The following is a 26420-nucleotide window of genomic DNA, read 5'->3' on the forward strand; positions in this document are numbered from 1 at the left end:
AATTTCTACATAATTATTAATTATAAGTTATTCCTAATGTCTGGCACTGGGTAGGACTCTGACTTATCCAGGTTGGATAGATCAAATTTAAATTAAATTTTAAGAATCTCAAAGCTTGAGTAAAGTCTGCTTTGTGTTCTGGTGGTACGCCACTAAAACGTTTACTTTTGTCAAAGAGGCTGCCAGAATCAACAAAAATTGAAAGCTCCTTGTAGTAGCTTTAACAGTTCACTTGGTGGGTTAGAGAAAGTCATAACAATGATGAGTTGTTAAATATTGAATTCTATATAACAAGCCAGTTTTGCTAACAACAACCAGCTTGGTAACTATTAAACTGTCTGCTGATGAAGGAGAGTTTTTTTTTTTTTTTTACAAAACTGATTAGGCTTACACTGAAACATTGCAAGGAATTCAAAATAAAGTTAAGATGTAAAAATATAATCTTATTCCACAGGAATAAGGCAGTGACGGAGTCCATCAATGAAACCTTACAAATGGCAGTTAAATTACTAAAGCAAGCCTTGGACTGGCCTTTTGGCGGTGTGGATTACAAGGCTCTCCACACTCCCTGTTTGACATTAATTCAGTTCTTTGTGCATCATCACAAATACAGCTGCTGAAAACACAACAGATTCATCAGAACGCACTGTGATTCCCCCACAGTGAATGGAAGTCTCATTTTATCTGTATAGTTTTACAGCTATGAGTCATTGTGCAGTGCACTCAGTCATCACAGGGCCAGAAGATGAGATCTTTAGTAGGTATGCCAGTCCTCCAAGTGGTTCAGCATGTTAAGAGTCTGGAGCAGCTCCGGGTGGAGAGGATTTGCTGTCTCACTTTCATGGATACTGTAGATGAAAATGCTGAAGACAATTTGTGTATGTAGCCATGTCACCTGCAACAATAAACAAAGAAATGAGTTATTCTCCTTAGCAGGCGTGCTCCAGCTCGGCTTACATACCACATCCTGCACTGTGCTGTCAGCAGTTTTGCGCACTGGGAGCTGTAAGTGTTGTTTACCTGATCTCCGGGTTGCGGTGACGCAGGACATGAGACAGCAGCTCAGACGTTTGTTGGAAGCAGCGACTCAGCTCGTCCAGCTTCTGCTCCATGGAGAAGATGCGCTGCTCCAGCTCGCGATAGGAGTTATTCCAATTGGCACTGAGGTCGCACATGATCATCTGCATCTGTTGGATGTATGTAAGAATTGGCCACATGTCAAATTCACACAAATAGGGGCAGCATATCTCCAGAGTGACTGCGAACTGCTGCCAATTGTATTCTGTTTATACGTCCATGAACGCAGCTACGGTTAGCTCAGTTAGCCAGGCAGGTAGCCAGACTACTGGGGGAGTTTTGGTGTTTACACCGCTAGCACAGGAGCTTTGGACCGCTGGGAGACGGAGGTTTTCAGGCTTGGGGCTAGCTGGTTAGCATGCTTACTCTATGTCTCTGCTGTACAATACACAGCCGTCTTTGACATGACTTCAAAAACTGTTATTTCATCACATTCTGTTTATAATTGGAGTTGTTTTTTTTAAATGAATGCAGCAGATATAAAGTGAGGCTTTTTTTGTGGAGTCCAGTCTCTTACTAACTGACAGAACTATATATTGTGCATGTTAGACAGTTTTAAGTCAACTTTGTGGGGCAGAGTCAAAACCACCCCAGTGTTCCCAACACAGAAACTGTGCCAATACATTTTGCAACCCCTTTAGCAACTTCATTTCTTTTTAAAAGATGCCAATAGCAACAAATCTTTGTGCTCACTGTGGCTGGGGTTCAGTAAGAGAGAGCTGCATGTTCGGTCTGCAGACTGTAACTAACTAACTACACAGTGACGCTGACATGGTTTACCTTTCTTCATCCAACCAAGCACCTACACTTGTAGTCTGGAAAAACGGAGCTTGTTTTCCATATAAATTGATCAGGAAAGTGCGTTCTAAAGTGCACAAACCACACGTTCGTGCCTGTCGCTGGGTAATGTGTTTATATCTTGGGTTTATTCCACATGGAAAACCTACCTGGGCCTACGAATTCCTGACACAAATGAATCCTCAGACATTTTATGGAGATTTTTTAACAAGCATTTAATGTGTCTGAACACCTAGCGATAAACAGCAGCCTGTAAAATACTGCGTAATAGTCTATGTAAGTAGTGAGCGTTTTTAAGGAGATCTTTGTAATCTTTCCAATGGAATATATACAAAACCTTCTAGCAACAGCTGTCTTTTTACCTTGGGGAGGTCCACCATCTCACTGACGTAATCTCTCAGCTTCCTTTGTTTGAGACGTAAATGCCGAAATCTGCAGGAAGAAAACTGTATTTTAATTACATTACAGCAAATGTTGCACTGAGACATGGAGAGGGAAGGTTCAGACCATTTATTTAAATAAGGTAACATGATGTGTAAAATTCAAGAGTTTTAAATCGGCTATCTACAAACGAAGCATCCTATTTTTGGACACATGGAACAGTCCTGGCACAATACATAACCCTGATCTGTGGAGGAATATGCTGACAAGTTAACTGAGTATTCCACTACTCAACATGCAGGAGCCATGCTGTGTTTGTTAAATAGCTATAAAACATTGCTTGAAGGTCTTTGACGTATAAAGGTGGAAAAGGCTCTAAATTTAGTATCTTGAAAGCACCAAAAGAGACATCTGGAAACCAATATCTCAATCAAGCAGCCAGCAGTGATGGAGTGATGGTCTCATTACAGCGTGCTGTTCTTAATCCCAAGGTGTGGAGGACCCTCCCGCTCGGACTTTCCACACTGTATTTATTTATAGTGGCTGTGGTCGGCGTAGAGCAGGAAGTACAACCCTTCCACCCAGGCTAACACACACTCACACACATAATCCTGTTGTCAGGATAATGAAGCGTACAATCACACTTCTGGACTTCCTGTCTTGTGCAATCTGGTCGTTCTTATAAGAGAAGCTAGGACTCGATAATATGACTCAACTCAAATGGAAAAAGTCAGGGTTTCCATGTTCTTTTTCTTCATGAACGTCTCAGAAAAAGATAAGACAGTTTGTGTAAAGTTATTTGCCACCCTGTCTCAGAACTTCGCCTTGAATTCTGTATAATAAAAGGGTGGACCCTTGCTCACACATGCCCTGCCCACATAAAACAGGCCACAGTCTAATTAGTAATCTAAATTGCCCATTAAAAACTGTGACTCTGTGGTTAAGCATGTTGACACTAAGTTAACAACCTGTAAAATACACATGTAAGGCAAGCAAACCAACACCCACTCAACATCCCTCGCCCAGACCCAACACACACAGACGTCCTGCCTGAAGGTATCATTTGTTGCGATAGGCTAACTCACACTCTGATGGCTTCCAGAAGGCACCTCTGGTGTCTTCGGTGCTCACCGCCGTTGCTCTTCGTCAGGTTTGCGCGGTGCAGGAGCCAGCATTCCCTTAGCACGTTAGCAGCAGCGTGGCGGATCTGGTGAAGAGACCGAAAGTTCAGAATCGATTGAGCAAACGTGGCGGTTCCAGGAGCTGAAATGTGGTCAGGATAAAGTCGCTCAAACTTGCGAAACATACAGCGCTTATCTGGTGATTGATCATGTTAGTACAGGAACTAAAGCATGAGCCTTCCAAGCCGGCTGATTAAATCCAGATAGTCTTTCCTGTTCAAACCTCTTGCTCTGTGATGCTAATTTCAGATAAAACAGAACTCTGAAGGTCATATTTTGCTGAAGGACAGGCCGTTCACACTCGAACCTGATGTTTACACACTGCAGGATTTCTCCAGTATCACCTTTTTGCACTTTTCTCTTTGATTCTATTCGTGTCTGTTTGTCTTCCTGCACAAATCACTGTAAGTGCCCCGTGATGATGTCACTCTGGCCCTGTTGTGAGGGTTATTAATAGAGGCTGTCAGTGTCCGCATCCAGATGTCTTCCCCTGTTCCCATCAGTGTAAATTTGCTCAGAAGATTGCACGCACAGAAACACACACACACGGGCACACACACCAAGCATGAGTGAGGCACAAAGATTCACCTAGCGACAGGATGCAGCCACCGGGAGAAAGGAAATGGTTGTATCCTCCAAAGCGGTGCACCTACCGCAGTCAGACTTCACTTTACAGTTTGGTGAGCAGCTTTCGCACTGCATGCGGGTACAAACTGAGCTCCATCAATCATTCCACTTAATGCAGGCTATATTACTGAGACACTTCTCTGGCTTTACGACAACCTCTCCGTGTCAGCTTTTATTTATCCGACACCTTCTTCTTCCCATCAATAAACAAACACCTGAATCCTGGCCAACTCTACAAACAGAGCAAGTCCCCTGCAAGTCACTTCCACACACACACTCACAAACACACAAACACACACGCGCATAAGCTCAACCAGTTTCCTGCCCGTCGCTGCACCGTCCTGAACTGACACAAGTTTCTTTCCTGACAGAGGTCAGATGATTTCCTCTGTTTGACGCCTTGAAAATGCTATAAAGAGGTTGGCAAGGCCTCATCTCCCTCCTCTTTTCCCACACTATCCCGTCCCTCTGGTGTCTCTTATTTAAGGAAAAAAATAATTATAATAAGACTCCAAAAACCAAAACATGCATGCGACATGGAAAGTAGTGACGCTTCCATCCTGACAGCTCCATCCGCTTTGTCATCTCTCTTATTTGTCCTGCTACACGGCAGTAACCTCGGGAGGAAGGGGGGCAGATGACTGTTTACTAAATGTTCATAGAGGGAATTTTATTCGATTGTTTGATAAATACTGTCACAAAAATGAGAGCCCATTAGACTTCAAGAGAGTAAAAATCACACCTAGAACACACACTTATTACACGTAATATATTGAATATTTTTAAAGTAGATCTCAGGGTTGACACAAGTAAGCCTGTGATGATGATCATTTTGTCGCATGACACCTAACATGCAGTTAAGAGTGAATGATCTGACCGCGTGATTTTCAACCACTGTTCCAGAGATCATCTGGTGTGCCGTGGGAAATTGTCCAATTATCTCTCAGATAACACAATTGCCAGACGTATTGATGACATGTCTGCAGACAACGAAAGCGTTGTTTTGGAAAAGATACGCATCAGTGGGAAATTTGCATTGCAACTTGATGACTCTACGGACATTAGTGGACATGTTTAACTCCCGGCCAATGTGCGTTTTGTGGATGGAGACGCCATCAGAGAAAACTTGACAGAATGACTGTCGAAGAGATCGTCGTTGGATTGAGGAACAGCTCTTGATCCATTGGAAAGGTGGTAAGGTTTTCAAATTGACGGATGTCAGAACTTGAGACGAACGGGAGAGAAATGGTTAGGCTTGCCTATATAGGTTTCACAGGTGGTCAGGTGAATCAGGGCGACATGGGTGGTTGAGTTAATGAGGTCGAGGTGGTTAGGTTGATGAGACACAGGTGGTGTAATTGGATGGGCCTGGGTGGCAGATCAGCGAGGTGGAGTGGCATGGTCCAGTTCCTGACCTTTTAGGCTACAGTGTATCATTTTGTAACATTTTTGGTTGGTGGTTTGCCACAGGATTTTTTTTTATGTAAAAAGTGTGCCATGGCTCAAAAAAGGTGTTTAATGTGTTAAAAGGACCGAAAACAACAAACAAAAAATCTAAAATTCATTTTTTTCTGTTAACTTTAGTTAGAGGTGCGATAACGCAGAGCTGCTTTCAAGTGATGAGAGATGTGCAAGGCTGGCATACTTGACAGATATATTTCAGCATCTGAATGAACCGAACACACGAATGCAAGGCCGAAATGAAAACCTGCTCACGTGCACAGACAAAATAAATGGATTCCAGTCAAAGGTGCACCTCTGGCAATAACATCTGGAAAGTGCCAACCTTGACATGTTCCCCCTCACTCAGAAATGGCAAGGAGATGTCAACACTGCTGCACTGTGTGAGATAATAGGTAAACATTTGAAGATTTCTTGAGGAGAAGTTTTTGGAAAGGATGTGACTTTGTACGAGCAGGAAGAGTTAACCGAATTGAGACAAGACCGTGGTTTAAAGATAAGCTTTGCTGATCTACCTTTGGATGATTTCTGATCTGACCTATATTGAGCTGTTAATGTGTTAAAGGGACAATATATATATGTATACAGTACAGACCAAAAGTTTGGACACACCTTCTCATTCAATGAGTTTCCTTTCTTTTCATGACTATTGACATTGTAGATTCACACTGAAGGCATCAAAACTATGAATTAACACATGTGGAAATATGAAATTAACAAAAAAGTGTAAAACAACTGAAAATACGCCTTATATTCTAGTTTCTTCAAAGTAGCCACCTTTTGCTCTGATTACTGCTTTGCACACACTCTGCATTCTCTTGATGAGCTTAGAGAGGTAGTCACCTGAAATGGTTTTCACTTCACAGGTGTGCCCTGTCAGGTTTAATAAGTGGGATTTCTTGCCTTATAAATGGGGTTGGGACCATCAGTTGTGTTGTGCAGAAGTCAGGTGGATACACAGCTGATAGTCCTACTGAATAGACTGTTAGAATTTGTATTATGGCAAGAAAAAAGCAGCTAAGTAAAGAAAAACGAGTGGCCATCATTACTTTAAGAAATGAAGGTCAGTCAGTCCGAAAAATTGGGAAAACTTTGAAAGTGTCCCCAAGTGCAGTCGCAAAAACCATCAAGCGCAACAAAAAAAATGGCTCACATGAGGACCGCCCCAGGAAAGGAAGACCAAGAGTCACCTCTGCTGCGGAGGATAAGTTAATCCGAGTCACCAGCCTCAGAAATCGCAGGTTAACAGCAGCTCAGATTAGAGACCAGGTCAATGCCACACAGAGTTCTAGCAGCAGACACATCTCTAGAACAACTGTTAAGAGGAGACTGTGTGAATCAGGCCTTCATGGTAGAATAGCTGCTAGGAAACCACTGCTAAGGACAGGCAACAAGCAGAAGAGACTTGTTTGGGCTAAAGAACACAAGGAATGGACATTAGACCAGTGGAAATCTGTGCTTTGGTCTGATGAGTCCAAATTTGAGATCTTTGGTTCCAACCACCGTGTCTTTGTGCGACGCAGAAAAGGTGAACGGATGGACTCTACATGCCTGGTTCCCACCGTGAAGCATGGAGGAGGAGGTGTGATGGTGTGGGGGTGCTTTGCTGGTGACACTGTTGGGGATTTATTCAAAATTGAAGGCATACTGAACCAGCATGGCTACCACAGCATCTTGCAGCAGCATGCTATTCCATCCGGTTTGCGTTTAGTTGGACCATCATTTATTTTTCAACAGGACAATGACCCCAAACACACCTCCAGGCTGTGTAAGGGCTATTTGACCAAGAAGGAGAGTGATGGGCTGCTGCGCCAGATGACCTGGCCTCCACAGTCACCGGACCTGAACCCAATCGAGATGGTTTGGGGTGAGCTGGACCGCAGAGTGAAGGCAAAAGGGCCAACAAGTGCTAAGCATCTCTGGGAACTCCTTCAAGACTGTTGGAAGACCATTTCAGGTGACTACCTCTTGAAGCTCATCAAGAGAATGCCAAGAGAGCAGTAATCAAAGCAAAAGGTGGCTACTTTGAAGAACCTAGAATATAAGACATATTTTCAGTTGTTTCACACTTTTTTGTTAAGTATATACTGTAATTCCACATGTGGTAATTCATAGTTTTGATGCCTTCAGTGTGAATCTACAATTTTCATAGTCATGAAAATAAAGAAAACTCTTTGAATGAGAAGGTGTGTCCAAACTTTTGGTCTGTACTGTATATATATATAATGGAACTAGATGGCACTTGGCTTGTGGTGCTCAAAGCCAAAAAACTAGATTTAAAAAGCTTAACAGCAATGTCTCTTTCCAGAAATTATGAAACAGTACCTCACGATAATCCACAGACATTGTTGTGAGCAGTTTCATGTAGGAACTATTTTCTTTCTAACCTGCCTCCAGTGATATCATTCAGTGGCTATGTTGCAAATGTTTCAAACCTGGTGCCTACATTACCCACAATGCAACTAAGATGCTGAGTGACATCACTGGAGGCAATTTATCAGATTACAAACAGCTTCCTGGCTTTATACTTCTTTTTCCACATATGCAGTAGTACTCCCCAAGGCTTGTAGACACACTTTTATGTGTAAAGTTGTTGGAGTTACCCTTTAAACCCTCCACTGAAAATTGCTAAATTCTGCTTTATGGAGGTTTTCTTTTAAACAACCAGAATTTTACATCTTTTGGCCTTTTCAATACAAACATATTTTAAATAACTGCCTTTTCCAAAGCATTTTCCAAAGCAGACCAAAGTGCTTTAGATCTTTTATTGAGTTATGTTATTATCGTCTGCCAATGCAGTGCAGGCTTTTCAAATCCTTCTGCACTTACGGCTGCACTACCACGCAATGTTCCAGCGACTGTGACAACAATAAACACAGACATGCTGTTCATTGTGATGGATTACCTAACTTAAACAAGCCTCAAGTTTCATACAGAAATGAGAGGGAAGGTACATTTAAGAAATCTACAACATTACAGCACATATTTAAACAAGAGTTAGCTAAAAATAGTGAACTATACTGTATTAAAAATATAATTTAGGTATAGAAGCCTTATAACTAGTATACTTTTAGTTATTGTGCTTAATTTAAAGTATATTTAAAATGTACTTTTAATGTCCTTAAGTTCAACTTCAGTGTACTAAAAATAAATATACTAATTCAACAATACTACAGGTATTTCAGTGTACTTCTAAAAAGTGTAATTTGTTGTAAGTATATTGTAAATTGTACTAAACTGCAAATACTTGCAATGTTAGTGTGCTTTCTTGAAGTTCATTTTTTTCATTAAGTCTTGCAAAGTAAACAGTGGGTTATCGTAAATGGGCCAAAACATGCAAAAAATATATCCCCTTTGGTGTGACACTTATCAGATGAAGCCTGTCAGAGTGATGCAAAGGATAAGAAACAGCAAAATCACAAGCGGAAATGTCCATGCACGCACACCCAAAAGTAATGTTTCTGGTGATGGAAATTGTTGCAAAGAATAATTCACAAATCAGTAATTTTCTATGTTTTCCCTACACACATAGAACATTGTTTTCATAAGTCAAACTATACAATTATAATGTACTTTTGCTGAATAACAAGTTTTGCTCTTACCCTCTTAGAGATCTGGATGTCGAGCATGAAGAAGTGCACATGTTTCTCTCCCTTGTTCAACGCCAGTGTCTTGGTAACGACTGCCACCAGCATGGCAGTGCAGGCTACACCCTTGAACCAAACACACACACAGAAGTTGGCATGGTTACGAAAATATTTACCATTTTCTCAATAATCCTATAAACGCTGGAGAGTGATCCTGAAATCAAAGCAGAACTGATGTTAACCTTTACAGCCTGAATTTGTCTTAAGTGTTTTGCTCCACCATTCCCCTCAAGGGAAGGCACTTATTCAGAAAACTGAATGTTGATCTTCATACCTCATATGGTCTCGTCCAATAAATCAAAGTTATATTTACACAGAGGGTTCAATGGTTAAACACAGGCCTCTGTGGCACTGCTATAGTGCTGGTTTCCTCTGAGAATAGCTTTTTGCTATTGCTGGACACTGAAATGCAGAAGGATGGTGAAGATTCAGAGGGCCCGCAGAGCGAATCACATCCGCAGAAAGGGACGAAACACAAACAAAACACTGCACTGATTTCACATTCACCACGGATAATGATATAAGATGACCAGTATTTACCTGTTTTCCTCTCTTCAGCTTGCATTAGAAACACAGAGAAATAAGAGGAGATGAAACCAGAGATTTGAATTTACGTTTCACTTCAACAGCCACAAAATATCTATCATTACACCGTCTGAGAAACCTGGGAGGTACTCTTTCCTTGGATCCATCCACACTCAGTGATGGCATGAAAACAGTGTTGTCAACCCCTGAACACAGCTGCAAATTGAGTTACGGCTGGAGTGAAGCAGAAGTGCTTTCAGCCATATTACAGGTGTGAGAGAGACCCAGTGACTGGCTCCCAGAGCTGCCCTGATGGGAGAAGGAAATTTATTTTTTTCCAAATCACTGGCACAGGTTGGCACACCCTCCTGTTGTAGTGGTGCCAAAGGCAATAAACCACCTAAAAATGGATATGGTGGAAAGTTTTCCCTTATAAGGGGGGGAAGCTTATAAAAACAAGGCAGATGGAGAAAGAGAGAGGGGAAAAGATTGTTTTCCACTCTGTCACAGAGGTGTCTGAACCGGACTCGTGCCCACATCCAGAAACACTGCGGGAACTCTTATCTACTCGTACCAGAATTTAACGCAGCAGAGGTGAGACAGTCAACCAGTTCAAACACACTGCCACTCCTCGCTCTCAGTGAATTATTATTGATCTTATTTTACTGTGACTTTTTGTGTTTTATCTCAAATTTCACTTCCCTGTCCCTTTAACGCTCCATCTCTTATCTCGAAACACACTCGAAACAGCAGCATAAGCAGGCCTACAATCACAATCAGTGTGTTTACAGAAAGGATGCAATACCAGAACGCGTCTCTTTCTCTGCAGAGCATGTGTGACTGACAGTGGACAGGAGGGGAAGAGCGTGGGCAGATTGTCACAAGTTAATCGACGAAAGAAAAAAAAAAGTATAAAACATTAAAATGAGCTTGCACAAGTAAAGTATATGTGTGGGAAACACTGTATTCAACAGGCTACATGTAGGCCTATAAGGAGACAGGCTAAGGTTTAAGGCAACTCATATGCTCGCTGAAAGCGGCCATTGGCCCGTGGGCACCATGTTGCCCTCTAGCCAGGTCTAAACCTTGTCACTTCTTTGCAATACTTCAAAAACTGCAATAATGTCTGACTATAATAGGGGTGAAAAATCTGACAATTCTTTACTTTTTCTTTTCTTTCTTTAATTTCTTTCTTTCATTCTATGATGAAATAAACAAATAAGTCAAATTGAACATCTAGTGTGAGATATTTTACATCATCTCCACAAGGTGTGACTAGGAGAAAAACAATGTCGTCACTCAGCAGAGACATCACGCTCCATACAGATGTTTCGTGTGGATGCTGACAGTTCCCTCCCTCAATCTTTTCATGTGAGTGCCTGGTACTGCCAAGGTCCTTAATTTACAGCTGTGATCTAAATCACACACACGAGGGAATGAAGGCCCTCATGTCCGTCAGCGCCGCTAGGGTGTGCCGACAGGCAAAAGGAGTCTAATGTGTCAGAATAGTGCCGAATAAGCTTCAATAGAAAGCAAACAGGAGACAAGTGAACCAAACTGAACTGACCCGGTATGAAATGGGAAAAACTAAATAGGAAAAATGGGGGAAAGAGTTGCTGCAATGGAACAGAACAGAAAGGAAAGGGAATGAAACAAACCAGAGAGGATGATGTGGAACAATACAGAGCAGAACAATATGAAGCAGAGCAGAAGGCAATAAAATGGAACAAAGCAGAACAGCATAGAAATTAATATGGAGACTAAAATGAGAGTGGAAAAGAACAGAAGACAGAGGAGGAAAGGAGCAGAAAGGAACAGAGCAGAAATTTAATAAAAGTATAGATATTGGAAAGACTGACCAGTACAGGAACAACACAGCAAAACAAAATTAAATGAAAATGAAAAAAAGCAACAGAACATTTTGTTTTGGTGCCTTATCAAGCCTGCAGAGGACTGTCAGGTGGTTTGGTTAAGAACAAATACAGAAGTGAAACAAAGATAAGACGTGTCCTTTCTTTGTGTTTATCAAACTGAGCATTAAATGTCTTTGTGTTCCAACCACAACCAAAGTATTTTTCTGTTGCCAAAGTCGCCAAAACAAACACTTGAAATGAAATAACATGAATGCCTCAACAAGTATTGTGTGTTTTATATTCTTCATTATGTAACCAGTTGCATGCAAGTTCTTCAGTGGCTGCACAAAATTGTTTTGAAACCTATGAATTTCAAAAGAGCATGCGATCTTCAGCTTCTTTAGAATTACATTTTCTCAACAAGCAACCACATCTAGTTACCATGACTCCAGTGAAGAGACACACAGCCTTGCCACAGGTGGATTTAGGCGACACGTCTCCATAGCCCACTGTGAGGAAGGTGATGGCTATGAGCCAGAGGGCTGTGCCCATTTGGTCGGTCCTTTCCGGGGTCACCTGGACCTTCCTGCAGGGAGGGAGAGCAGGACTGAGACTGTTGCAACATAAAATGTTAAATGCGTTTGGATCCCACTGTAGTTATGAGCAAAGCCAAGAGTCTATAAACAAAACCAACCAAATTTTAAATAACCTTAACCATCTTAGATCTATACATGGTCATGATCAACTTAATAATCAGATGCCTGTAACATTTTATTTTAGGGGTCTGGAATTTCCTTGTAATGTCCTGAGACATTTCCTAGAAATAACTATATAATTCAGTATTTATTACAGAGTTAAACAGAGTCAATGCTCTGTGACAGCTATTTAAGTTAAGTTTGTTGTGTAAAGTTTATAAGGAGAATTTCCAGAGGCATCACTGTGAAAAAACTGCTATATTTAAGCCACATTAAAGGCCCAAACATGATTCAGGAGGACCAACAGACCATATTCACATGGCGGTCATTTTCCTCAGAATAGGAAGCTCAAAAGTGGTACTGCTGTGTTCCAGGTTGCAAGTTGTATAAAAAATTTGGAAATCTGACAAACTATTATAATTTCACCTGCTTCCTGACTGATCAGCAACTGAAAAGATGATAAATAAAAAATCCAGATGGACATCGAGCCGTATTTCAAGGTCAAACAACATATTTGGGAGTGAAACAAACTGGAGGTAATCAAGCAGTAATGTTAGCTAGGAAGCGGTTGAATGCTAATGTAATGCTCACCTAATGGGTGATCAAATATGTTGTTATACCTTGAAATATTGTCCAATGCCCCTCCAGATATTCACTGTCATCTTCTCAGCTGCTGATAAATTAAAGGGTTTTTGTCGGCCACCATAACTTCTCTAACATGCTTGGAAGGGGAGGGTAAGGTGAGGGGTATTCAGTTGGTGGCAATCTGCAACCTCACCTCTAGATGCCAGTACCTTTAGATACAATAATATCTATCTATTATTTAATGGATGGCAAATTTAAATAATTTCCTTGTTGATACCATGCCATCATCATACCCTTCACATTTCAAATTTTCAGATGTTCAGCTGACCCACTGTGCACTTGCTTAAAGACTCCTTAGATAACACTGGCCATTAATTGGAATGAAGTAATTGGAAGCGTATTGATTCATTCTTGCTCCCGACAATCCGTTTCACTATAATTAGTACTAAATTGCACGGTCCTTTCCAGGAACCTTCATATGATTCCAGTTATATATCAGTTCCTTTGGGACCTGCAACATACAGTAAAGCGTTTACCTGATGCCTAAACCCAACCCATTGATCTGCAGTCTGAGTTTGACAAAGGTGTTGTCTGTTACTCAGCTGATGCTTACAGTAGAGAGAAAGAAAGGAAGCGAGTATGGGTGTACACTTGTAAAACATTATATAGCAGGAGTCTGTGTACACATGGCAGAAACCACACAAAGAGGTCATACAGTCTGTGAGTGTTTGTTTCCTGGATGTGGTAACCGATATAGAAAAAGGCTGGGGTAACAGTTCAGTGTTAAAAGGTTTGGTAGGCTTATCAGCCATCAATCATGAGCTCTTTTTATTATCTTTGACAAATCAAAACATACAAGACAGACGCATGTGGAACTGAAGGCAAAACCTCCCATCGGGGTTCAAATGTACAAATGACCTCACGCTGTTCAAACAGACTGCGGAGGATAAGGCTGACATTTAGTTGGCTCACGTGAAAGAGCAATTTGTTAGATTAACAAAACAGAATATCACGATTATCAAATCAGTTACTAGAAATCCACTCCGAGCAGCAAAGTCAAATTGACCATCAAGGTTTGAGGAGGAAAGTGAAACAACCGAGCATTATGTTTTTTTACTGTGTGTGACGAGGAGTGGGGGAAGATAGTAGCAGACAGATCTGCAATGTGTGTGTGTGTGTGTGTGTGTAGGCGTCTATGAAGATAAAATATTGAGTTTTAGAGTGTATTAAATAATTGTTTATTGCATCAGTATTACAGAATACGAGAAACTGTTTTGTTTATTTTTTTTATTTTTTTTTTTTTTTTTTATGTTTATTTTTTCAGATGTTAAGATTTTAAAAGCTCTATTGACTATTTTGACAGCAGTCACTGAATTCCTGACAAAGTCTTCCATTGAAGAAAGTGAAAACTGAGTGTGCTCACCTCATTTACTTAATTCTAATTTTATTCATTGGAAAAATGTGCTTTGGGCCACAGGTGGACTTGGGCTGAGGGAGTCCATCAGTGGCCCAAAGCCCTCATATTTGAAATAACGCAGCAAAAGTGCACATGGTAAAGTGCCCTCTCGGGTGCCCTTCCAGATCCCTTTCTGTGTGCTGGTGCCCCACCACATACAGCTGGTGCCCTTGTAATCTTTTTCGCCCCTGCCTCTCAAACATCCTGAGTCCACCACTGCTTTCGGCAGTCACTTATTTGCGCAATCCATGATCGATGACCTGAGTTTAGTTAATCTTCACTTTCATAAAGAATACAGAGAATATTATCTTTAAAAGTTATATAACCATAATGATTAGCGAGAAAAGCAAACATCTGGCATTCTTCTGCTGCTACTTTTCTATGTGTTGAGTCCAGTCAATATTCACTGAGCAGGAACAGCTCGCTCATAAAACTAGAAAGTTGAGAAAATATACTCTGAATATAGTCTTGGACAGTGTCACGATGGCTGTTTGTGCCTGCATCCAGTCCTTATGCTAAGCTAAGCTAATCATTTGCTGGAGTAGCTTTTAGCATACAAAAATAAGAGCGAGTGAATCCTGTCATCCAACTCTCTCTGTTTTATTCTTTGTTTTATTCTAATCAAATGGCTGCAAGTTATAAGTAGTTATTTAAAGTATATTTCAGAGTAGATTGTTCACTGTTGGCTTTTGCATTCCTGTTGTTGAAGGGTGTCTCTTAAAATACTAACTAAAATGTTTATGCACATAGAATATACATCATTGATTACACACATGCACACACTTCCCTACCTCTCACACAGAGTAAGCATCCAAGACGCTGTGAGCCAGAAGCAGAGGATGAAGACCAGCAGCGTGCGCCCTGGGTATTTGTTCATCAGTACCTTGAGAACAAAGCGGAAGGTGAAGTTGATGTTGTTGAGCGAGCCGATGCTCCTGTAGGAGGCGCTCAGCAGCACTTTGCTGTGCAGCAGGATGGTTCTGTGCACCAAGTACAAGCGGAGGAACATCAGCATCGATAACAGCAGCTCTATGTCCACCATCAGGGCCTCGCCGTGGTGGTAGGAAACACAGGGTTGCACTGATGAGGAGGAGTTGACATGGAGGCCCACCTCCCAGTATGCGCCAACAGGATGGATGACACAGACTAACAACTCCAAGGTAATCACAAGAACCCTGTGGCTGGTCATGGCTATACGCCAGTCCACCTGGTTGTGGTCAATGATGAAGAGCTGAAAGATGGAGGACAGTAAAATCAGAGAGTCAGAGGAGGAACCATGTTAAAATGTCTGATGGAAACATGTGAAAATACAGTCACATCTTAATGTTAATATGTTAAAGGAGACAAATGATGCTCATTTTTAGGTTCATAATTTTAATTTGGGTCACTACTAGAATAGGTTTACATGCTTTAATGCTCAACAAACACATCAGTTTTCTCATAATGTCCAATGCTGCAGCACTTTATTCCCCTGAAACGCTCTGTTTTAGCTCCTATCTTTTTAAGGCCCCCCTCCTGAATACACAGTCTGCTCGGTGAGCCACGGGACAAACGCAAACACCTATTGTGTTATAAGGTTAAGGTGCAAAATGGTACTAGGATTGACTAACTTTTGTGAAAAGTGTCATTCCGCCTGATGCGCTCAGATTATGAAAAAATGATTTATACTTAAAGGTGCCATACATAAGAATTTTAGTTTAAAAACATTAAAGGATAACTACCGTTTTTTACAACCTGGACCTTATTTCTAGCTTAAAATATTATCATTTACTCACCCAGATAACTTTGGTGTCATTTGAAGTCGTTCGGACGAAATTAGATCCAGTGTAGCGCCGATATATCCATATAGTGCGAGTGACGGGGCACTGAAACACAGCCTCTATATAACACATTATCTGCCACGAAACTAGTTTATTTCACCAATATTTTGTCATGATACGCTAGTGCTATTCCCCTCTGAGTCCGGGCTTGTCCGTTATCAACATCCAGGGTCAAACTAGCAGTAGCAGCTACAGGTAAACAAGCCGGGCTGTCGCGGGTGCGCGCGCAGCTAGGAGATGACATCTTCCAGGTCAGAGGTAGTAGGTCAACCTACAGACCCCGGATGTTGACAATAGACGAGCCCGGACTCAGAGAGGAATAACACTAGCATATCGTGACAAAATATTGGTGAAATGAACTAGTTTCGTGGCAGATAATGCTCATAGAGGCTGCGCTTCGGTGCCCGGATCACTCGCATTATATGGATATACGCTGCGCTACACTGGACCTAATTTCGTCCGAACTACTCCAAATGACACCAAAGTTATCTGGGTGAGTAAATGATCGTATTTTATGCTAGAAATAAGGTCCAGGTTGTTAAAAACGGAAGTTATCCTTTAAAAAAATACTAAACTTAGCAATAGAAAGTGATTAAATAACAGTTCTGATGTCCTTGTAATATGTTGAAAAGATTTATACTAAAGTTAGCATGCTAACCAGCTAGTCCTGGTCCAAAGCTCCTGTGGTAGAAGTGGAAACCTCTCCCAGTGCTCCAAGCTCCCTGTCCGGACTGCTAGCTGCACAGCTAACTGTGCTAACTAGCAAACGGTAGCTACAATTAGCAGCAGTTGGTTATTCTGGTAATGTACTGCCCCCTGAGTATAAACTCAACAGGATACCAATTCACAAGTATTGCCCCACGTGGGGCAGCCCTGTTCTGAGGATTAAGGGATAAATCCTCTTTGATTTGGTCATCTTTTAAACTTGCATACAAAAAACACTTGATATTCTCTTACTGGTTCCAATTTGACTTTTTATTTTTTCAAAGATATCAATTAATGTCTGTTGCACCTGTTGATGTGTGTGATGAGAATTTTGTATTACATGTAGAGGAAGGTGAATTGATGTTACACAGCCCCCTTGTGAGGGACTGTTAAATGTGAACTGTGTCCTGTGACTTGTGACCTTTTGATATGGCCTTGTTTTGTGACTTGTCTTATGACCTAAGTAAGGTACTGACACTAATGGTAAACATCCTCCTCTCTGTAGGAAGGTTTGAATCAGCATTTGTTACAGTAATAACACACCCAGAGAGAGAGAGATAAATACCCCGATTCCCTCCTTAGAAAGTCAGTCTTCACTTTGTAACTGATCTGCCTGTTGCTCTGTGAATACTCCTCTTGTACAAGATTAAAACCCTTGTTTGAACTTTGAGCTGACTCCGATCTCCTTCCTCCAGTTCTAAATAAAGGCAGAATTATTTTAACAATGTGCTATCTTTATGATTTGACTGTTTTCATTGAACATCGGAGAAAACAGATTTAATCATTCTGTCTGTGATGTAACATCAGAGGAGAATGTAATCAAACTGAGCAAAAACTAGACCCTATTAAGTGGCATGCTAGCCGATGCATTTGGTGTCTATGTTTGTTTTGAGCAAAAATCAAGAAAAGATCAAATAAAATGCAAACATATCATGTTATTTATGGTACACCGTGTTTGATAAAGGGCTGTGATGGTGATGGCTGGTTTGTATGATAAGTTCACTTTTAAGGAAGCGAGAATATGTCCATCCCCTCAATATATGGCTTTATTATGACTTAGTTTGTTGGAGAAAATAAGTGAAATTGATCATTATCCGCAGAACGTTCTATTTGCTCCATTGATTGTCTCCACCCTAAACCTCCTGTCTCTTATCTCCTATACACACTTGCACGGACTCCTCTTGTATCAGACACACATGACTTGCAACGAAAATGAAAACCAAGCTGGTGAGAACATAACCCCAACAGAACAACTTAAAACCTGAAGAGGAGTTCAGTATTCATCACTTTCGTGCACATACACAGTACACTCTGCACTTGTCCGCGCAGCTCTTTATTGAATACGCATGCTGTGAGTGTGTACAAGGCTAAATGAAAGAATGTTTACTCTGTTTAATTTCAACCAAATCCCTTCATGTATATTGACTTCACACACAACGGCAGCAGGCCATGTGGATAGAAAAAATATGGCAGCTGTAGCACTGTGCATGCCTGTGTGGGCTGAGGTTTTCATCCAGGGTTTTGTACGCATACAGCAAATATAACACAGATAATCAATGTTGAGGCTACCATCAGTGGACCGAGAGCTCCTTCTAAAACGACTGCCCTCAAGTACCTCTAACAAAGCATCTTTCTGACCACGCTAATTTGGAACAAACATGTCTGGTATAAAAAGTGATGCACAAAATATGGCAAGTCGAGCTCTGAAGATCAACAACGCACCTATGCATGCAAACACAGGCCCTCGCTCGGCACATCATAATAAGGGCGTCCAAACTGTTGGAAACAAAGGGGGAAAAGGGAAACTCACCCTGATGTCCTTATAATGGAAAGCTATAATGAGGACCAGGAGACACCCAGTGGACAGGCTGATGGAACAGTTGAGCATTAAGGCAATGTTTGAGCCCTGGGAAGGAAAGAGAGACAAGGGAGATAAGGCATGAAAGGACGGCTTTTCTGCAACAGCTGAGATTTGATTTCTTTCCATTAATTTTCTCCATTATCAAGTTTTTTTGTTTTTTTAAATTGCTCATGAAATGACGGTTGCTATGTCTACAGTGGTAATAGCAGTGGAAAGAGTAGCAGGATATCCAGATAAAGTAAAAGGGTTTATAAGAGAGGTAAGATTACCTTCGAGGAAAGATACCAAAATAAAAGCTTTAAACAGACAGTGATATTTTGTCCCTGCAGGCCAGTGTGGCCTCCTGACTGTTAGGCAGGGTGGAATTGTACATTTGCAGTTTCCTATTTAGGTCAATTGTGTACTTACATATTATATTCTTAGTTATTTTGTTGGTTATTTGGTTAGTTTTGTGTCATGCCAAACATTTGATCCATTAAGTTAAAAAAACAAGAACAATACCAGTCATAGCATTATATATATACATATACTTACATCATTTCAGGCATTTCATGTCTTTATGTGTGAAATTTCAAATACAATATGCTCTGAATATCAAAAGGAAGAAGAGAGAAGAAGAAGAAATAAATAGGTCTAAAGGGCTCTGTCCTCCTCTTCCAGCCTCTCTTCAAGAAACTAGCTAACTCATGCATAATCAGCTGAGGCTTTGCACATTGTCAATGTTTAAAATCAATTTCTGTTTTTATGCGTGGTTTCCAGTAAAAACTACTGGAAACCATGCGTAGAAAAACAAGAGATTATTATCATTTCAATATGTCCCCTAAAGCTTTGTACGCCAAGTGTCCAAATTCTCCTATAAACAATGAAAAAAACATTATTGTTCTTTTTTCTCACAATTCAGAATGGGAATTTTACCCAATACCGTGCAGACAGACGAACAATAGTCAGACTGCAAGAAGGACTTGATCCCTCTCCAGCTTCCCACCCAAGAACAACTGTGCTGCAAACTGTGCAAAGACTTAAACGTGGGTCCCTTCAGTGGTGGACAACATAAAATGACTTGAGTAATGTACATTTATTTCAGAATGAACGATAAAATATCAAAACGACATTGTAGTGCTGAGACAATTAGTTGTTTAAAATGATTAGTCGATCAACAGAACTGACATTGTTCATACTTGATTCATTTTCAGAAGTTATTAAAGGTGCAATATGTAAGAATTTTAGTCTAAAACATTCAAAAATGTATTTAAATTATCAACAGGATGAAGAAATATGAGTTTTGACATTTTATCAAAGAGGTAAAGAGATATTTACTGAAGTTAGCATGCTAACCAGCTAGCTCTGGCCCTTTTTCATAATACCACTCCCTGCTCCCAGTCCGGACAGCTAGCTGCACGTCTAACTGAGCTATCTATCCAACAGAAGCTACAGTTAGCAGCAGTTAGTGGTTACTCTGGTGATACGCTGCCCCCTTTTTGTTTGGAGTATGAAATTGAGAGGTGGCCAATTCTTACATATTGCACCTTTAAGCAAAAAGAAACACCAGTCACTGTTTTCCCAAATGTAGGGACCTCCAGCTTGTTATAGTTTTTGTAAATGAAATGTTCTTGGGATTTGGTCTGCTAGTCATATTTTTAACAATGCATTTTGTAGACCAAACAGCTGTCAGCCAAATGAAAAAGATTAATCAATAATGAAAATTACTTGCAGCCTGTACTACCTTATACCTGTATGAAAGATCAAATTGTTTTCATCAAGGATTCATTACATGCACATTATATTACACATCTATGAAAAATTTACTTTTCAGTGATCACTACTCCTGTACTTGTGTGCTCTTTCTCCGCTCACAAGAGTGTAAACCATCTTTTCTTTTCCAATTAAGGTTTTATCAGAGATTTGCCTTCCCTAAAAGATTATTAAAAACTAATTTAAATGTAATATCCTGCTGATTGTGCGTATAACAGCATACCTGTGGGCTACTTTGTCATTCTAGCCTTTCCAAAAGGAGCTTCATTAGGATTTTACAGTATTCAGTACGCCCTAATGAAAGCGGAATTACTGATTCTGTAATGTACTCCAAATAAAGTACATAAAAGCCACTCAATTACTGTAACGAGAGCGCTTGTAATTAAATACTTTCCATTCTAGGGAACTGACAGCTGGAGACAAAGACACACACACGCACCATTTGATGGTTTGCCTCTCACTGTCTATGTTTTCAACTGTAGAATTAAGAACTACCCACAAGCCTCTGCCATACAACTCTGGTGTCAGCAGGTTAAAGAGCACCTATTAACTTCATCCGTGCACCCTCAGAACAACTGATGCAACGTCAATGGAAGTTTTTAACAGGGACGTGCAGTTTAATGTGGTTTACAGTTAAAAAGATAATTACAAACTTTCAAACTCGAGGAAACTTGAGCGTGTAGGTGGTATGGTGTGACGTCCGTTGGCAAGGTACGCCGTTTTCCACAGTTTCTCCTGTAGCATCCACATCATGTCTGTATTTCGTCCAGGGCTAATTAGAAGACCCCACAAAAGCTCAACATTTCACCACACTCCATAACAGAGAGTTCAACAACATGTTTCTTGCCGAGTTTCTAAAATTGTTTTTGTAACGTTCTCCTGGTGGAAACAGTCATTTCAGGCCCGGTGAATCTAATTTGGGTTAACCTTAACACGGATTGTTTCTCATAGTCTTGGAAGGACATAGAGCCACCTTCACCAGGACGGGCCACCCAGGGCAGAGAAAAAAATAAATAAAAATAAAACACCGTATCCTGCTGCAAAAGAAGGTGGTCTGGTTTGTATGTACTCTAATACATAAATACTTGAAAAGAAATAATACATGCATCTGACTTTAGTTTTCTGCTTTGGTTTGTCGGTCAGTGTGGTTTCATTAGTTTTTCATGGAATAAACGGTATGCTACAGTCAACTTAAAGGGTAACTACACCAATTTAACACATTTAAGTGTGTTTACAGTTGTTAAAGCATATGTGAAAAACTAGTATAAAGCCTTTTGTGGCTGCATTGTGGGTAATGTAGGCACCATATTGTTTGAAAAGCAGTCCACTGTTCTAAAATTGCATTCCTATAACACTGTTGGACTCATTATGGGCAGTTTAAAAACAAAAGGTCCAAAGTTGAGCAGAACCAGAGATATCACCTTTTTAATTGCACAAATTCAATCTTCCTGGTGTCTACATTACCCACAATGCAACTTAGCCACTGCTTGGCATCACTGGGGGCAATTTGTCAGCCACAAAATGCTTGGGACGGTCACAGGAAAGGCAAAACAAGTACGTAAGTAAGACTGACCCATCGAGCCAGTTAAACACTGCATCAGATAATGTTTTTGTTTTCTCAGTTGAATGTGTGCTGATGAGTGAAATCATGGGAGCGAGGTTTAAGGAGCTGCACCTGATGTCAGGCAGACACTGTACAGGACAGGTGTGGCTTACCACAGGTGAGCACACCACTTCAGTGCACCTTGCAGTGACTCATCAGCCCCCCATAACTGACTGGAGTTGAGAATCATTAACCTACAGTAATTAAATAGTATATAGAAATATTATATACATTTTTGTTCCATTGAGTTTTGGCTTGTTTTTTTTGGCCACAGTTGGCCCATCTGTACATCTGTTCCACCTTTATGCTTATATAATAAACAGGATGTTGGTTTGGAGGTGAGCAGATGTGTCACATGTTGTGTCACATAGTGGGAAGGCTCTGCTGACACAGAACACAGTTTGTAGGTGACTTTTGTAGGTTTACATGTGGGCCATATACTGTATGAAAAGCCAAGTTTCAGTGTGTGGGTGAGTAGCAACCACATTGCAGCATCCTGGCTTGTTTTACAAAATATGTGGGCCGATACATTTGAAATAGTTTCATATCAATGTTCAGCACTTTTTAGTTCCACTAATAATATGACTACTTTGCTGTGTGCCTGTAGATGCTCTGAAGTTATAGCTGCTACTTTATCATGATCACATGTTAAAATTCCATGTTAACAGTTTAAAAAATGAATGAAACTTAATATACTTATTAGGTCCGCTGTATCATTTTGCAGAGACTTAAAGGAACAGTTCACCAAAAAAATTAGCCCACGAAACAGCAAAACTTCCCCCCAAGTAGATGGGGAAAATGACGGAAAAAGACTTAAATGGCTTCATACAGCTTGTCCAGTTTAGTCATAATTTTGGATCTTCTGGAGACTTTGATTATGCCAGACGAGCACGATGGAGCCATTTTCTGTTTTTTTCAGTTATTTTCTTAACGTTTTAAAACAAGTCCCCATCCCCTTCATTTATTTAAGGAGAACACTACAGCGCTGTTTTGCTGTGAATCTCCAGAAATGTTTTGCAGACTACAACTTCACCCGACTTTCCATCAGCATGAGAAGGGTGAGTAGATACTGACTGAATGTTCATTTCTGGGTGAACTGTTCCTTTAAGTCCGGGAATAACACATTTACAACTCATAGGTGTGCATTCAGCACAAGCAATTAAAATTGATGAGTCATAACTGCCATCGGCTACACAACGACACACGGTACTTTCAAACAGCAAAGCAAACAAAATGTAAAAGAGGATTCAGACATGAAGTCTCTGAAAGGAGGATAAAAACCTGAAAGGAGAAAAGCAAAGATGTGCAGCGTCACAAATCTACAACACAAGCAATTAATACAAAATAAATGCATGTTAATCGCAACAGTTAAAACATGTCCTAATGAGGTTAAAAGTGACAACTTTCAGGACAGCCACAAGTGAAGGATGAGGGACACAATACAGACAACAGACAAGGCAATACAAGCATGCAGTGATTATGTGACGGCAGGTCAGATTAGTTGGACTATTCCAAGTTTTAAGATTATGTGCAAGGGATGGCAAGAGTTGTGTTGTATATTTCTTGGAACAATGTTTCAAAACTTTAAATTCTTTCAGACCAAAAGATGTTTTCCCACTGTGGACAACAAAGTCCCCCCCTAAGCTTGATCTCACTAAGCTCTCCCCAACATTTCTCTATGTGCTCAGTGAGGAATCCATTAAAAGTTTGGTTTTTTACACAAATATCATGCCATTTAAGATTTTTCCAGCAAAAGAGACCATATCTAGGAAGTATATTTCAATAATTGCAGCCTGTATGTTTTTGTTGATGTTGTTCTTTTACAAATACTAAACATCGTGCTCATTTTTTCACTGTCGGCGTGGATATTGTTTTGGATTGTGAAGTCAGTCCCGGAAAGTCGTCAAAGAGCTGCAGAAGAGGACACAAGGTTGCATCCAGGTCAAAGGGCACAATCCTGGCTCTTGCACAGCCCAAGTCAAGACATAGAGACTCTCAGACTGGCCATGCAAACACTCTAATTATACACTAAATGATGTGGAAAGATAGCCTGAAGTACTGTGGGCAGTCTCGCTGTAGGGGAAGAGGTGAAATGTGGAAAAACGTTCCATAAATAGCCCTGTTTTTCGTGCATAACCATGAAAAGGTAATCTTAAAATATAACTTTTGTAGACTGAGGCACGCAAGTTAGGCGGCTCCAAAATATCCTGCAGCACACTTAAAAATGGCTTTTTTAAAGAAAACAATAAAAAAATAAATGCGCTATGTGAGCAGAAGTCATGTAAGTCCACAGGGGAGGACGATGTCACAGCTCATGCTCATGACTGGGACATCGCATGAAGTTATAAGATGAGTGCAGAAGATGGTTATGTAAGCTCTGGTGAAATCAGCAATGCAGCCTCTCCAAAATAATATGCTTTAACTGCGGCAGGGAACACTTTTCCAGTTGCATCAGCATTTCCATGGTACCGGAGCTGATGCCTGTTGTGAGGAATGGACAGACAACACCTGTTCTTGGTTCGTATTTGTAAACTGGAATAGCAATGTGCCAAATAATATTCGTGCCAGCGCCGTTAATTTCACGACCACTTTTCTCCGGGTCCAACTCTCTGAACGCATCAGGCATATTTCCATAGGTTTCTCTCAAAGAGATTGTAGCTGATGTGAGCTGAGAAATGTGGGGCTCTTTGACACTGTAATCAATCACTGGCTTCACAGCATGGAGGTGGTCTGATGTTTTGCAGCATGAGAACTTTTTTCCACATGTGGAACTGGCGTGTGCTGTAGGAAGTCAGGGGGAGTTAATAATTTGTTGATTGTGCGGCCTGGCATTGTTATCCACTGAGATCTGCATGTTAATGTCATGAGGCCGCGCTACCAAATAGTGTGTCTGGGAATGGAAGAACTAATCAGGAGGTCAGCGAGGTTCAAAGCCCAGGTGCAGGGTCTGCTGTTGGGCTGCGCGGGGCTGTCAAGGAAGCTGTTATGACAACAAGTAGAGCCAGTTGTGTAAGAGTGGTTTCCATTCACCAGTTATGATGTTACTGAAATATGTAATAATGAAAGATAATCTGTTTTATCATAAATGTATTAATTTATTTGTATCCCTTCTACTTTGTTTAACTATGGTTGAGCTCTTGCAGCTGCTGCAGAGGTAAAGAGGACACTGCATGCTGCTGAAGGCATGACTGTCATGATTTTGTGGATTACTTTAATAATTCGATGATGAGTTCAAGTACCATCTGACAAAAAAGTGATATAAAACTTTAGAAGGGATGTGGCTGTTTTACTGAGCATGTACCGCTGTGTACATGTTCCAACTCTGCATTAAAAGTTACAACCCTTTCATTCGGTGCGAAAGCGCCACATTTTACGTCAGCAAGTTTTGAAGTGATTTGTGAATATGACATTTCTCAGCAGGAGACATCATAACGAGAGTTACACTGGAAACAGAGATGGGTACAGCTTTAAAACCAGAGAGTCACATTTCAGACATTCCCTAATTATTTCACTTGGCACTCAAGCTTAGACAGTAGTTAATTTCTTAAACCTACCGGTTTATAAATGAAGGGACACGTCTCGGCGTGGATTATCATGAGCAGTATCCCGAGCACAGCGGTGGCCAAAGCCAACGCGCAGAGCCGCTTTTTATCCTCCAATAAAAACTTTCTGTCTCGCAGTCTGTAGAGGTTTTCTCCCTCCATGGGAGCTGTCCGCTGTGACAGCGGCACCGATATTTCTGCCGAGTCACCGCCGTTTCGATTGATCACGCCATCGCAGTTCACACAGTCCACTTTGGAGTCGCTTTGTAGGCTGTAGTTGGTCATCTCCATCTCCAGAGCGCACACGAGGCGTCCGCCCGTTCCTCTCTCTGCGTCGCCGCTCTCCACTGGCGCTGCTCCGTCCTCGGCCTGTCCGCTCTCCCCTTTGCTTTCCTCCCGGGCTGGGGTAGGCATAGTCTGATGGGCGCACTGTCTACCAAGCCCGTCACTCGTTTGCAGCTCATCGAAGTAGCGGGTTTACCAAAACACTTGGCCTCTAAATACACCCTCACCTTATCACTCCTACCAACCGGCGCGGCGTGGTTACGCGCACTGATGCTATTTGCACACGGCAGCAGCTCTGCTCTCCTATTTGCATGAGTTAGTATTTTAAGTGTGTGTGTGTGTGTGTGTGTGTCAGCCTGCCACAAATGAACTCTTTGTGTGCTGTGTGTGCATGTTTTCTTTGTTTTTTTTTGTTGTTTTCCCAGATTCTTGTGTCTGTTTTGTATTTTAATTATCAGTGAACACGCCACACGAGTACCTGCTTTTCTTTTCTGAGCAGAAATAAGCAAAACCATAAAAACAAAAGATAAGGAACCTCATGTTACATGTTTTTGTTTACTGGTAGT

At 41.0% G+C, this 26420-nt stretch overlaps 1 protein-coding gene across 2 annotated transcripts; it reads right to left on the bottom strand.

The window, feature by feature from the left end:
- Positions 1-26121, bottom strand: kcnn4 (potassium intermediate/small conductance calcium-activated channel, subfamily N, member 4). Of its 2 annotated transcripts, XM_084356376.1 has the most exons (10): positions 25582-26121; positions 18622-18717; positions 15078-15517; positions 11992-12136; positions 9713-9730; positions 9128-9238; positions 3342-3463; positions 2238-2307; positions 1021-1187; positions 1-895 (listed from the first exon to the last, which is right to left on the bottom strand). In XM_084356376.1, exons 1-10 carry the CDS (start codon positions 25981-25983, stop codon positions 892-894), a joined length of 1575 nt encoding a protein of 524 aa, XP_084212502.1. In that variant the 5' UTR covers positions 25984-26121; the 3' UTR covers positions 1-891. The 2 variants fall into 2 exon arrangements, with proteins under 2 accessions (XP_084212502.1, XP_084212503.1); XM_084356377.1 differs by lacking the exon at positions 9713-9730.
- Positions 26122-26420: the final 299 nt, after the last annotated feature.

The sequence above is a fragment of the Pagrus pagrus genome, assembly GCF_965226575.1.
Source record: "Pagrus pagrus genome assembly, chromosome: 7".
NCBI classification, from domain to species: Eukaryota; Metazoa; Chordata; class Actinopteri; order Spariformes; family Sparidae; genus Pagrus; species Pagrus pagrus.

Excerpts from the sequence above, each read along its gene's own strand:
- kcnn4 (XM_084356376.1), bottom strand. The coding sequence starts at position 25,983 with ATGCCTACCCCAGCCCGGGAGGAAAGCAAAGGGGAGAGCGGACAGGCC. Across the intron at positions 3,464-9,127 it reads ACATCCAGATCTCTAAGAGG|ATCCGCCACGCTGCTGCTAA; the intron begins GTAAGAGCAAAA and ends TCTCTTCACCAG. Across the intron at positions 2,308-3,341 it reads CTTCTGGAAGCCATCAGAGT|ATTTCGGCATTTACGTCTCA; the intron begins GTGAGTTAGCCT and ends TTCTTCCTGCAG.